The sequence below is a fragment of the Phaenicophaeus curvirostris genome, chromosome 3 (genome assembly GCF_032191515.1).
Source record: "Phaenicophaeus curvirostris isolate KB17595 chromosome 3, BPBGC_Pcur_1.0, whole genome shotgun sequence".
NCBI classification, from domain to species: Eukaryota; Metazoa; Chordata; class Aves; order Cuculiformes; family Cuculidae; genus Phaenicophaeus; species Phaenicophaeus curvirostris.
Window position 1 is genome coordinate 39,211,620 of NC_091394.1, and position 14,669 is coordinate 39,226,288.

General features: G+C 42.0%; 1 protein-coding gene across 3 annotated transcripts in view; it reads left to right on the top strand.

The window, feature by feature from the left end:
* Positions 1–14,669, top strand: part of E2F3 (E2F transcription factor 3) — a 44,815-nt gene that overhangs the window by 22,498 nt on the left and 7,648 nt on the right. For 2 of the 3 annotated variants that reach the window (XM_069853736.1, XM_069853737.1), the window contains exons 2-5: positions 1,419–1,505; positions 9,112–9,223; positions 11,395–11,614; positions 12,188–12,346. In XM_069853736.1, coding sequence (XP_069709837.1) covers positions 1,419–1,505; positions 9,112–9,223; positions 11,395–11,614; positions 12,188–12,346 — 578 coding nt within the window. The remainder of the gene's footprint in view (positions 1–1,418; positions 1,506–9,111; positions 9,224–11,394; positions 11,615–12,187; positions 12,347–14,669) is intronic. The other variant, XM_069853738.1, reaches the window with a different exon arrangement.

Sequence of the window (14,669 nt, forward strand, 5' to 3'; positions counted from 1 at the left end):
GGAAGTCTCCCGAAGAGCTGAAGCATTGCAAATGGCTGTGCCATCACACGCAGAGGTGGTATGCTATCACATGCTCTGTCAACTTAAACTATCACTTTCTGATTTGTCTTACTTTGACCTTGATGGGTAATGTTAAAAATGGACCTGTGTCATTGTATTTATTACATATATATGCAATACAAAGAAGAAGCCTCTTGGGCAGCTTGTCTGTTGTTGTGTCCCGTCTCCTCTTCCCCTTCCCCAGCTTGCTTGTCATCAGTTTGAAAGCTCAGTGTCGGGCCTGTTCTATGACAGTCTTGTTTTCTTCAAAGGATGTCTGTGGTAAGAAATTACTGATGTGAACTGCAACTGAAAAACCCTGAGCTTTGTTCTGGGAGCAGCAGCCTTGCTGACGTGGGTATCTTCGGGAGCAGGGGTAGGTGAATGGCCAGTAGCTTCAACATCAGTTTGCAGGGCCAGGCTGATGTTAGCCTGCTGGTGGCACAGCTAGCCTTGCTGCAATGTCCCTGGCCATGCTCACCATGGGACTGTCCTGCTGCACCTAGCCACACTAAAAACCCACAGTCAGCGTTCCCCCCCAGATGCTGTTTGGTCTTTTTGTGCTTCTGTGTGTGAGTCTTGGCTGTTTGTCACTATGTTGTCTGGAATTTTTGTCTCCAGAGCTCCTACCTTTACTGGACAGGTGCAGCTCAGCCTCCAGCAGCCATTGGGATGCGGGAGTGGCTGTTGCAAGGAGCTGTTTTCGACTGTGCAGGCAGACCTGTGCTCCTCACTTTGGGCAGTTTAGCAGTTGAGATGAAAACTGGGTGTAGTTTCCTGAAAACGTGAAGTGGTAACTGGAGCCTTCAGGCTCAGTACAGTGCAAAGCCATTGCTTCCAGTAAGAAGTAATTGTTTCGTATTCGGTGGGAAAAAAATTGCAATAGAAAGATTTCAGATGATTCATTTCCTGTGCAGCATAGGTGTAATTCTGTTGGTTTGAGGCCTGAAACGTGGCTTATGCTTTGGTTTATTTCTTGCACAACTGTTCTCGTGTTCTTCCCCTTCTAGTGCAAAGAAAATACAAAGTACTGCACCAGTGCAGAAGAACAAGATAAGCTGCATGGTTTTTTTAGCAGTGGCTGCTGTACTGAGCACAAACCTGACGGGGTGTAGGCTGATCCTATGGCATCTGAGTAGACCAATGAGCCAAAAACATTGTCCTTTTACCTCACTGCCCAAGTTACATTGGCACTGGTGACTACAAGATACTCTGACCTGCTAGAAGGTCAGCTCTCCACAGATACGATGATGAAAATTTAAGGGAATTAGCACCCAGAGATTATGATCCCCCTTGAGAAAAAAATTACCTGCTGTGGTTTAGGAAGAAAAACACCATTTTTCATTGCTACTTTTCACTATTTTCTTGGTTTGTTTCAGGTCATCATGTTTCACGGAGGAGCGGTTGAAAATGTTGTTCTGTTTAGACAGGACCAAGATGAGAGAAGTGTGAACTGCCACATGGGGGTGAGGTGCAGGGCATGGATTCACAGTGCTGCCAATGCGGGGACAATGGATCTGTGCTCTAACTGTTGGGCATATCTGAAAGCTAATGTATTCCTTTCAGTGGGTGTTAAAAATGGCATTGTGTGATGTTCTGCAGTAATGACTGAGAGGCACTCATGACAGTTGCATTACCTCTTTCTGCATATTCAGCGTGAGAAGGGAAAGCCATCACAAGGTTCTTCTGTCATGAGTCCTACTGTCAAACACAACTCTGCCACTGAATCTTGGCCACCCACATTTTAACTTTCTTGAGCTAAATATGTCTTACGTTTTGATATTTAAGCATTTGCAGTTCATGGCTTCCTTGACACTCCCAATACTTCTGAGGGAATTGTGAAAATGGAAAATCAATGAAAATTGAATGGTTTAATTAGGCCGTGAAAGAAACTTCACCAGAGTAACACTGTCAGCCTTCAGCTCTTGGAGTCAAATGGCTAATGAGGAGGGGCTGCAGATGATCAGAATCTAGTTTAATGTGGTAATTGTGAGGTGCTTCTTATTGAACTATAAGTTTGATTATGACATACAAGGAAGATTTTCTTCTAATATTCAAATGCATTAAAAAAAAAGCAATCTGAATGAATAATTTCAATGGAGGAACTAAAGAAGAATTTCCCTCAGTCAGAACTGTAATAAGCTGCTACCTGAAAAGCTGAAAGATAAGCTGATAGTTTAGGAAATACAGCTTGGTATAGTGGGAAGGAATTTTTTTTTGTCCCTTTTTACTACAGTTGGTGTTCTCTGAGAAGAAAATTTGGGGCTTTTGTGCTGGAATAGGTTGAGCAGGGTGATTTCTGCAAGGTGTGTTTTCTTTTGATATAAAATCCTTCTTTAAATGTTACTTTAAATACCTGCTGCTTGTCACTCAACTAATAATCCTGACTATTAAGTAACAAGATTTCTAACTCCTTTTTACTGGTTTTACAGTATATTCAATTTTCAAGGCATTATTTTTTGTGTATCTTTTTATATGCTCTTACCTCAGTCTAATGAATAAGCTACATGTAAAACTTAATGAAAACATGACCTCAAGATTAAAGTGCCATTCCTGCACTTGTTCCTCTTTGTGGAGTAGCAAGAGAATGCATCCTTTTGACAGAGAAGTAGTATTTTTGGGAAGAGTTGAGAGGACATTTAGAACCCCCCCTCCTCTAAAGCACATACTTTACTTTATTGTCTGTTACATGTAAGTAGTTTTATTCCCAGCTATTTCTTTATCTTACTGTTCTTTACTTAAACCCCTTTTTAATGGTTTTTATACTGTCAGAATGAACTATTTAAAAACAAGGGTGGTATGGTACATATTACTGGTATCTGTGTAGAACACTGGAGTAAATAATTCTTCATGGAAAACTGAAATCTCTCTCCCTTCCAGGAGTTTGGACTGCAAAATTTTCTCCTCATTGATTAACAGAAACAAGTATGAAATGAGGATTTGTCATTAGGAGCCTGAAGGCAGCCACCCGGGTAGCCCTCTTGCATCTTTTTGATGACCTCAAGTGTTTCCTCACTTACGAGCTCACCTGCAGAGCTCAGCCCCTTCCCTGCTGAGAGCTCCTCTGCTTTCCTCTCTGCACCTTTCCCCATTTTTCTATTTCTCATAGTGTTTGCTGTGCCTTTAGCTGGGTACAGCCCTCTGGCAGGCATTCAGGGCTCTCCACATACCGAAGCTTGTTCATTTGAGCACATTCAAAAGGTACAGCTTGTATCACCTTTTTCAGTGGAGAAGTTTCCCTAGCATAAGAATGTTTTTGTGCATTCACCTTAAGATGTCATTTTTCTTTGCTTCTTCTCTTGTATTCTTTATCAAGTTCCAGCTTTATTTACCATTTCATGTAAGGTGTTTGCTTTCTTCTTTGCAGCTCCTGACCTCCGTAACAGCTTTCTAGAGTTCATGCCTCAGAACCTTTACTTTTAAATTGTATTTTTAAATTACTGCTTAATTTTGAAAAGATGGAGGAAAGTGCATGGCAATTGTTAAAGCATCTGAGCCACAGCTTCCTTGCTGTGGTCAAAATTTATCTGTGCTGTCTGGATAGGCTTGCATCCCCTCCCTAGTAATATCAGCATTGTGGTCACACACAGAAAAGCTGCCATTTTATCTGCCCCTAGCAATTGTAATATCTTCTAGACATTTCACCAGGCTTAGTCATCTGCCTTTGCTCAGCTTGCCCAACTTTCCCTGCTTTCGGGCACTGACGGAGACACAACTGAGCACTAAGACACATTTCTCTGGCTTGCTGTCACTGTCAGCTATCACTTAATACATGCAAGCTATTCCTTGCTATGCTTAGTCATTTCCAGCCTTCTATTTTCCCTGCTCAGTCAACCCTAAACAGGAATTGCTTTCCAAGCCCTCATCCCATTTTTTTTTAATAAGTTATTTTATCTTCTGTCTCCATCTCAGCAGATTTTGTCCCAGTTTCCCTTTGCTGTCATTCAGAGTTCAACATTTGTCCCTTTGTATTTAAATCAGAATGCTACTGCTTTAATATATCCTGAATGCCTGCTGGGGACCAAGGGACTTGCATGTGTGTCATCCTAGACAGGACCTCCCAGGAGATGGCATGTGTATAGCATGGGCAGGCCCAAGAGCTATTGCACTTGCAGTCTGAAATGGAATTTGCCTGTTAATATTTATATTGAAAATGTACCAGCTGTGCTTTTCCAAGTCTCCTTAAATTTGGGATTTTGAGGGACTAGAAAGTCACATGCCTGGCTCAGTTCATCCTGACAAATTTTATATGCCTGCTAAAGCATAACGGGTGCAGCAGTATTTCAGAGAAGGAGTTTTCAGAAAGTAACACAGTAATGCAATATTTTTTTCTTAGATCTGTCTCTTGCAAACAGTGCAACTACCTTGCATCCAGTAATAAAGTTCAGGGAGACATCAAGCAGGAAAAATTTCAAATGCATGTAGTTTGGCAATATTATGCTCCATGGTTTTATCACTGGAAAGAATTAGAGGGCGTTTTACTGCTTCTTCCCTCAAACTTACAAATAAATGCCTCGTAGAAAATGAGGCTTTGGTTTGACACAGTGCAGTCTTCAAAAACTGATGCTCCACCATGGCAATTCCTTCTTTGCTTTCTTGACAAAGCTCTGTGATGGCTGTTATCTAACGCTTGGCGCTTTGCTATCTGCTCTGCTATTGCAAGGTAACACACACTTTTTTTTTTTCTTCTTTAGAATTGGTGCTAGTTTATTTCCCCAAGAACTGAAGTTGCTTGCTGTGTGTCACGAAAGCAAAGCTGCTCGAATGCGAAGCTGATGCCCTAAGAGGAATGAAGCGTGTCCCACTGCTCCTGCTCAGCAGCCCTCAGTCACCTGGGCAAGGGCTAACCTAGAATCATAGATTAGAATGGTTTGAGTTGAAAAGGACCTTAATGATCATCTAATTCCACCCCCCTCTGCTATGGGCAGGGACACCTTCCACTGGACCAGGCTGCTCAAGGCCCCATCCAACCTGCCCTTGAACACCTGCAGGGGTGGGGCATCCACAGCTTCCCTGGGCAACCTGTGCCAGTGCCTCACCACCCTCAGCATGAAGAAATTCCTCCTTATGTCTAGTCTAAATCTGGTCACTAGAAGGTCTCCTCAGAGCCTTCTCTTCTGCAGGCGGAACAACCCTAACTCTCTCAGGCTCGTAAGGGAGGTGCTTCAGCCCTCTGATCATCTTTGTAGCCCTCCTCTGGACCCATTCCAACAGCTCCATATCCTTCTTATGTTGAGGATTCCAGAACTGGACACAATAGTTCAGGTGCGGGACTCACAAGAGAAGAATAGAGGGGCAGGATCACCTCCCTTGACCTGCTGGCCACAAACCTGGCAGAAAACTCATTTTTGTTTTGGAGGAGGCTTAGGTTTCTCCTGGTTCTGACGCTTCAAGCCAGCTCCTTGCAGAATCCAAGAAGGACCTACTGGTCAAGTGCTTCCTGCCCCAGGGGAGCAGGGGTAGCTCAGGGATGGGAGGAGGACGCATCAAAAGAGGTGGTGGTTGCAACTCAGTCTAACAGACTCGGGTAGCTGTGAGGTCAAAAAAGCATGTTAAGAGGCATGGGCTGTAATTTCCTGATTGCACTTTTTCCACCCATGTTTTTTTTCTAGTCTTTTGCAAGCATACCTGCCCCCAATCTCTTCTTAAAAGTTAATCTCTGAGACTGAGTATTGTAAAGTGAATTTTATCAAGTCCTGCCTACTGGAAAATACTTAGTTTATCCTAGTAGATTTTAAAATATTTTCATACAGACACAAGTGTTCTTGTGAAGACATTCTTGTGGTTTGCCTCTGATGTGATTTGTGGTAGCTATCTGGTTTGTTATTTCTTTTTATTCTACAAAGGGGATGAAGCTAAAAGGGCATAACTACGTACGAGTAGATGTGCCACCTCTTTTAGTGGTCTGCACTGAACAGTGGATCCATAGTTGTAGCTACGTCTGCAGGTGTTTGTAGTATTGAAAGGGAAAATGGAGTAAAGGTTGATGCCAAACATTTTGTGCCTTTACCAAAGAGCTAGGTGGGCATCTGGTTCAGATCATAGAATGCTTTGTTGCTGCTTTTGTGTCTTCTGCTGGATGTATCAGTTTCTAGCTTTACATGTCTCATTGCCCCATGTGCTTTATGATCCTTTCACGATCCCCCTTAGGAATCTGACTTCCATTTATTGCACTTAAGTCTCATGTTGCTAAGGAGTTATTAGCCCCTATACTTCCTATCTTTTCCTGTCATTGGGATGCTTTATGCTAGTGTCCTTTGGCTTGCTGCTTCTTAGTAGGTCCCACGTACTGTGTCAGAACACGGCATGCTATGATGGATCAATCGATGCAAATAAAGACAATACAAAAATTCTCCAAAAACTTATACAGATAATGAGTATAGTGTTGTAGCAGAAGTAAATTATGCTAATCAAGACAATTTTTTATTTTTTTAAAGGGTTGCTCTTTTTGTTGATTGCTGAACACAAATCTTGAGATTTCTCAAAGGGAGTCTGATATTAGAAAGCACTGTGAATAACTTTCGAGATGGGGGCAAGAAACTATAAGTCACCTAGGATTTCTAGTGCAAAGAAAAAGGCACTAGAAGAATCTTTGGCCTGTAAGTCAGGGAAGAAGAAATTAACAGACTCTGCCACTTCAGTCCTGTATCTTACTATGAAGTTTGTAAAAACAGGAAGGGGAAGAATGTGCTTGCTGAGTGACATGTAATTTCTGGCAGAAATTAAACATTCCCTAGGGTTTTCTATAGTTGTCTCCCGGTAACTTCACCAACTTCTTTTAAACTCTTTTAAAATATTTTGCTCTGAGTCTTTTTTCAGTTTTTCTGTATGCTTCATGCCCTACAAAATCACTTTTTTGCAGTGCTCTCTGCCATTTAGTATTTCTGAAGAAGCCAGTCAGTAGTCCTGTTCTGCCTATGTTCTGCCATACTATATGTATAGTATGCTGGTGAGACCAACAAGTGCATGGCGTTAGTAACACTCGCTGACCCGCATGGATGGACTTGTGCTGCTGTATACAGCCAAAAGATGCTGGTTTTGTTCTCTCACTACCAAACCTAATTATTTGACATTCACCTGAGAAAGTTTTAAGTGTTTAACCACAAAAACAGGGGCAAAATACCATTGTTTGTCTTGCAAACAAGTTGAGGCAAAAAGTTTTGATGCATAGTTCAAACTAGAGTTTCTCTTCTGATGGAGAAAGCCACTGCAAGTTTCTGAATCTTAAGTCTTTAGCATTTTCCTTCATTCTCACACCTGGTTTTGAGATTCTCTTTTATCTTTAATTGTATACCTTTAGCCTAATCTTCCCATGCCCTGAATTGTTCCACTTTCACCGCTCCTTCCTTTTCTCTTACAGTTATCAGGGTGGAAAAACACTTGAAAAAACTGTGAAATGTATTTCTCCCTCTGGAATAAATGTATCTTAATTTAATCCAATTATGTTGGCTAAACATATTAGCTGGATGCTTTTGTTAACAGTTGACCTTCTTGCAATCTGCATCCTTGGATCACAGAGCTGATGTCTTGGGGAGAGGAGCTGCCACTGATGGGCTGCTGGTAGCATGGTGCCTGCATTGTTAGAAGGATGCAGTTAGTTCAGTTGTGCTCTGTTACCAGTGAATTAGTGCCTCTCCCCCTTGCACAAAATAGAAGAGTGGCTCGAGCACCGTGCCCCTGCTGTTACACCATGGGCTTACACGGGTTTCATGTGCTTTTACTCGCCTTTTAATAAGTTTGAGGTTTGCAAATGGAGTCCAGTACAAAAGATGTTAGTTAGCTATCCATGAATAAATGCATGTAAATTAATTTCTTTAGAGTCTTCTGTTGATCACGGACCCAAAGGGAAAGGTATTAGCTAAATCCACAGTGCAGAAATATCTGTCTACAACTCCATAGTAGAATGTATTACTTCATCTTGTTTCACTGCATATGATCCCACCCTTTGGGATAAGTCTAAAGTGCAAGCAAATAAAACACTGAATTGTTCTACCTAATTGAATAAACAACATCCCTTGGAAACAGCTATTTGACCAAACTTTTATTAGACATAAAACTTATTTTTCTTCCTCTTCCTGTGTCTTCCCAGGTAATGTTCTTTCTATGCTTAGGATAACAAGTATCCCCAGATTTAATTTCAGTAACCTTAGTAGTGTGCCACGGTATGGAATTGTTTCAAAAGACAGTTGATTGTGTTCCTGTCTAGGAACAGAAATCATATTGGTTGTTTTCATTGTAATTTTTCTGTGTTGCATAGTTTAATGATTTCATTCATTGTTGTTTTACAAGATGTACACAGCTTTCCTTCGACCTGAGTGCAACATTTAGCTGACTTTTCAGACATCATGTTTCTGATACTGTTTTTGCTCTATCTTGCTTTTATGTACACAGCTTTGATGCAAACTAGGTAGTTGATGTGAAATAATTGTAGTGGTTGTGCTTTCAATGACGACAAATTCTTGACAAGCAGAGAACAGTTGTCCAATGCTGCTCATGATGTCATGTCTTGTATTTCATTGATGGAAAGCTTATAGTAGTGGTCATTACCGGTCCCTCTCAAAGCCATCCTTTCAAATGGGGAAGGAAGAATGTAATTTGCACTAATACTAGCTGTGCACAAATATATATGGATATGAGGAGTTTTTTAAAAGAACTGGAGCTTTGTGGGTGCGTACCTTTGTGCATGAGCATTTGTCTTTGGTTTTCTTAACTGAAACATTCTTGACTCAAGTGGAGGTTGAAATCTTTCATATGTATTTAAAAAGGCCCAGACTAGACTGAAGTAGGTCATACAGCTGTTACTCAGCTTCTTAAATTTAAAAAAAATTGCCGCGTCTTCCAAACAAAACCACCAATTCAGCCTTTGAGAGTGGAATGTTGAAGTCAACCTTTGGATTCCCATAAATATTGAGATTCTCTTGTGATGAATATGGGGTATGAACCTGTACTGATACAGAACCTTACTGTAAAAAGTTCACTGCTGTCTGCCTTTCCTGTATTTGATAAATTGAAATATGCTTCCTAACAACTCATCAATTAAAAAAACCCCAAAATTACTGTTTTCTTTAACAGGCAAAACGAAGGCTGGAGCTAGGAGAAAGTGGCCACCAGTATCTTGCTGAAGGACTAAAGACTCCAAAGGGGAAAGGAAGAGCTGCAACAAGAAGTCCAGATAGTCCAAAAAGTAAGGGAATTTGTAACATGCTGCATGGCACAGGGATTTTGATTTTTAGTAGCTTGAGATTGGAGTGAATCAGTGCAACAGACTGATATCTAGCTAAAACTGTTTGTTTATTACTGTCCTCACTTGGATGTGTGTGCAACATACTCAACCCCACAGCCAGGTTGTGCACAATGTGTTTGTAGCATGTAGCATGCATCCTGCTGAGCGGCTGTGAAGTCCAGGACCTCCTCTTCAGCCAGGGACATGAAGTTGGGGATGCTTAGGAGAGGTAGGTGCTGGGGGATCAAGATATGATGACAGGATCAAACACACAGTTATTATGCAAGGCTAATCAAGCCAGCCTCTTCCTTCCTTACTAAAGCTCCAGCAGCTGATTAGCAAGGCTTCTTCCTCCAGGCAGGGATTTGCAAAGAATGGTAGCTGCACCGGAGCAGCACTGCATGCTAAATGCTTTCTGTGGGCTCTGAGCTGCCTTCTCTTCCTGCAGTATGACTAGATTATTACTGCCACTGCTTAGTTGCTGCAAGTATTAATCTCTGCACATCTGTGTAGCCTCAAGCAGTAGGTTTCTTGCAACAGGAGCTGGGGTGTAGCTTTGCCAACCAATTTTGGGGATTTCAGGAGAATTGGTCTTGCAGAGAGAGGGGAATGGGGAAAGTGAAGGACTGTGACAGCAGTGGTAGTGGTGGAAGGGCAAGAGATATCAAGGGGTACTTATTTGTCCCTTCTCATCAGTTGAAGAGTTTGGGGTTTTTGAGACAGGTAGGAAAAGTGATATTAGCTGAAGATATGAGCTTGAAGTATTTCAATTAAACTTAAAAAATGTTTTAATTAAACTAAACTTCATTAAGCTAAATAAAGCCTGTTTTAAATTGAAGTGCGTTCACAGAAGTTCAGTACTATTCACAGTATAGAATGCTGCTGCAGTGTTAAGGCAGTTCAGAGAATTTCTTGCTGCGTGACGAAGCACTCTGATCCTCTTATCCCCGTCTAAACCCCAAAGGAAAAACAAACAAACAAGACAGAAACCACCCTGTTCTAAATTCACAAGGTTACCTAACCTATGTGGAAGTTCCTCTGTTTCCCAGTGCAGACAAGACTTGAATCTACCTTAAAAAAAAACAAAACAAAACAAAAAAAACCCACAGGAGGTTTTCTTTGCAAACAGACAATGAATGGTTTGAATTGAAAAGCTATTGTATTTTTAAGGGTAATCTAAAGGCTTGCTTTCAGGTAGGATTTCAGTTTTGCCTGACTGCAATTTAGTGAAAATGATAACCAGAACAGTCTAAGATCCATCCTGAATAATGTTTGACCTGACCTGAAGCAAATGAAGAGTTTTAAATGTACAGTAAAGGTTTTGCTAACAGGGAGACTTCCAGCAGACTTCTAACAATGCCTGGCTCATTTCTTCTGTCACAAAGGCTTTGAACACTTAGAATTTATTCTCATCTATGTATTTAAGCTCTTAAAAGATCATCTATTAAGTACATAGCCACTATGCTTGTACGTGAAAACATCAAGGTGTCTAGTAAGATAAAAGTCATTTGCTGACTTCTAATTTAAAAGAAGTGGTACTGTTGCCCAGTCTGAGCATCGTTTTGTTATGGAGAAATGATGATTTGAAACCGTATCTTACATCAATCTCCTCTAGTTCACTTGAGTTTTCTGTAAGCTTTGGAGTCCGGTGCTGATGGAATCTGTTGTGTTCATGCACTGAAGTCCTGCTTAATTGCATGTGAAACACTTATCTTAAAAGATGGGAAAATCAAACTCTGATGAAAGCTGGCTATCAGTCTGATGGAGTGCCATAGGGGAATTTTTGGTGTTGGTGCCAGGATAAACAGATACTAAAAATACTATGAAGAATTCACACATTGAAAGCCTACACAGAATATTGCTATATGTATCCTTTAGACTAATGGAAATATTTGTACTTTAAAAAAATGTATATATTTGCTCATGTACCTGTGATTTTTTGAAAAGTACATCTTGAAATACAAAGAAATACCCAGTGGTAAGTTGTGTTGTAATGCAGAGGTTTGGGACACTTCTTCAGTAAAAATGTAAGAACTATCTGTAATATATGTATACTTTGATTTCTGGACGCTGCTTTTAGAATAAAAATGAGAAAAGGATTTATTTGAGTGGTTTTTTTTTTTCTTTCCAAGCTCCAAAATCTCCTTCAGAAAAGACTCGGTATGATACATCACTTGGCCTTCTCACAAAGAAGTTCATTCAGTTGCTGAGCCAATCTCCTGATGGGGTCTTAGATTTGAACAGAGCAGCAGAGGTCCTCAAGGTGCAAAAAAGGAGGATTTACGATATCACCAATGTACTGGAAGGCATCCATCTCATTAAGAAAAAGTCCAAAAACAACATTCAATGGATGTGAGTACTCATTATCCTCTTCCATTCCTGCTGGCTGATTGCACTGTCACTGAGCAGTAGTGTTTTTCTTCTCCCACCTTCTATTCTAACACTTTGCTCCAAGCCATCATCCAAAATGCCTTCCCTCAGGATAAAGTTTTCTTCTTCTGTTAAGACAGATTTTCAGTGTATAAATAGTGTTTGTCAGGGAAGTTAGAAACCAGCGTTTTTTCTAAGTACTGGATTAACTCATTTGCATCTGCAAGTGGAGTAAGGTTTTAGGTACACGTCTCTACCTACTGCCTCCCTCATTCTTTTTCAGAGTGCGGTTAGAGGAGAGGGGAGCTAAGAAGCAAGATTTTGGAAGTACTTAGAAATACTCGACTTTCTGTCTTGATGGCAGTTGCAAAATATGGTCATGATAAAACAATGCTTTTTCTGGAAAGCGTAGTTTATGTTGATTTGCTATGAGCAGGTTTAGGGAGAATGGCCGAAGAACTTAATTTGCAGTGTAAAACTCTGCCTTTTCCCTTTCCCGTAGCATAGGGTCAAGTTTTACAAATGATGAAAGGTTGTCTTCCTTGGTATCTGTAGGGGCTGCAGTCTGTCAGAGGATGGTGGCATGCTGGCACAGCGTCAAGGCCTCACAAAGGAGGTGACCGAACTGACTCAGGAAGAGAAGAAACTAGATGACCTAATCCAAAGCTGCACCTTGGACCTCAAGCTGCTAACAGAGGACTCAGAGAATCAGAGATATCCTTTTTCCCAAAACCTCAGAGATGGTTAGTCTCCTTCCTGTGCTCCAGTACTAGGGGAATTCCTTTAAGTAATGTGATACAAAGCATCACATCAGAGATTTCAAGAAGTTGACTAGCAGGGGATTTAATATAGTTCTCCATAAAAGTTACTTAAGCCATTTGCATCTGGAATGTCAAAGAAAAGGCAGCATATGAAGGAGGCTGTTAATATCTGTATTCATGTAAAATAGAACCAATTTAGCTGATGAATGAGAGACAACATCGAACAACCCTGTACTTTTTTGACTAATTTGAGCCTAGAGCAAACCTCATTTTTGTCTGCAGAAACTGTAAAGGCATGCAGACAAAGTCTTTTCTAAGGTAAGAGTTGTATGTGTATGTAGTCATTACTTACTTTTCTTTTCACTTTAAATTGATGTGTCTATAAATTACAGGCGCAGGGAGGAAAATAAGATGGCAGTCAGTTTATTCTGAAACTTAAATGAATTTCCAGATTCCTCTGATTAGTTCACAGAATCACTAGGTTGGAAAAGACCCACAGGATCATCAAGTCCAACCATTCCTATCAACCACTAAACCATGCCTCTCAGCACCTCATCCACCCATCTTTTAAATAACTCCAGGGATGGTGACTCAACCACCTCCCTGGGCAGCTTGTGCCAGTGTCCAGTGACCCTTTCTGTAAAAAGTTTTTCCTAATGTCCAGCCTGAACCTTGCCTGGTGAAGCTTGAGGCTGTTCCCCCTTGTCCTGTCCCCTGTCACTTGGGAGAACAGGCCAGCTCCCTCCTCTCCACAACCTCCTTTCAGGTAGTTACAGAGAGCAATAAGGTCTCCCCTCAGCCTCCTCTTCTCCAGGCTAAACAACCCCAGCTCTCTCAGCCATTCCTCATAAGGCCTGTTCTCCAGCCGCTTCACCAGCTTTGTTGCTCTTCTCTGGACTCGCTCCAGAGCCTCAACATCCTTCTTGTGGTGAGGGGCCCAGAACTGAACACAGTATTTGAGGTGCAGTCTCACCACTGCCGAGTACAGAGCGAGAATAACCTCTCTGGACCTGCTGGTCATGCCGTTTCTGATACAAGCCAAGGTGCCATTGGCCTTCTTGGCCACCTGGGCACACTGCTGGCTCCTGTTCAGTCGGCTGTCAACCAACACCCCCAGGTCCTTCTCCTCCAGGCAGCTTTCTAGACAGACTTCTCCTAGTCTGTAGCACTGCATAGGCCCCAAGTGCAGGACCCGGCATTTGGCCTTGTTAAACCTGCCATTGGACTCAGCCCAGCGGTCCAGCCTGTTCAGATCCCTTTGCAGAGCCTCCCTACCCTCCAGTAGATCGACACTTCCACCCAGCTTAGTGTCATCCGCAAACTTACTTAAGGTGCACTCGGTCCCCTCATCCAGGACATTGAACAGGGCTGGACTAAGCACTGAGCCCTGGAGAACACCACTTGTAACTGGCCTCCGGCTTGATTTAACACCATTTACCACCACTCTCTGGGCCCGGCCATCCAACCAGTTTTCCACCCAGGAGAGTGTGCGCCTGTCCAGGCCAGAGGCTGACAGTTTCCTAAACAGAATGCTGTGAGAAACTGTGTCAAAGGCTTTACTGATGTCCAGGAAGACCACATCCACAGCCTTTCCCTCATCCAGTAGCCGAGTCACTTTGTCATAGTAGGCGATCAGGTTAGTTTGGCAAGACCTGTCTTTTGTGAACCTGTGTTGACTGGGCCTGATCACTCTGTTCTCTTGCATGTGCTTCATGATAGCACTCAAGATCACCTGTTCCATGACTTTCCCTGGCACTGAGGTCAGACTGACAGGCCTGTAGTTCCCTGGGTCCTCCCTGCGACCCTTCTTGTAGATGGACACAACATCAGCCAGCCTCCAGTCCAGTGGAACTTCCCCAGTCTTCCGGGACAGTTGGAAGATGATGGAAAGGGGTTTGGCAAGCACATCCACCAGCTCCTTTAATACTCTTGGGTGGATCCCATCTGGCCCCATAGACTTGTGGATGTCTAGCTGGGCAAGCAAGTCTCTAACTGCCTCCTCAGTTTTATTAAACACTGATGTGAAAACTTTGATTGCTTCATATAATGAGTAGTTGTTAAAGAGCATCTAAAAGGTGGACTTACTATCTATTCTCAAGAATGGGAAATAACTGCAGAAGTGTCAGTAAAACGTTTGTGAGCTATCTAAATATTGTCTTTTGACTAGCTTTCATACAATTTTTGAGATGTAAGCAAAGATCACCAAGTAGCATAGGGAGTAGATTCAGCACTGCCTCCAGCTAAGAGATTGATCCATGAAGAGATTTAAGCAAGAC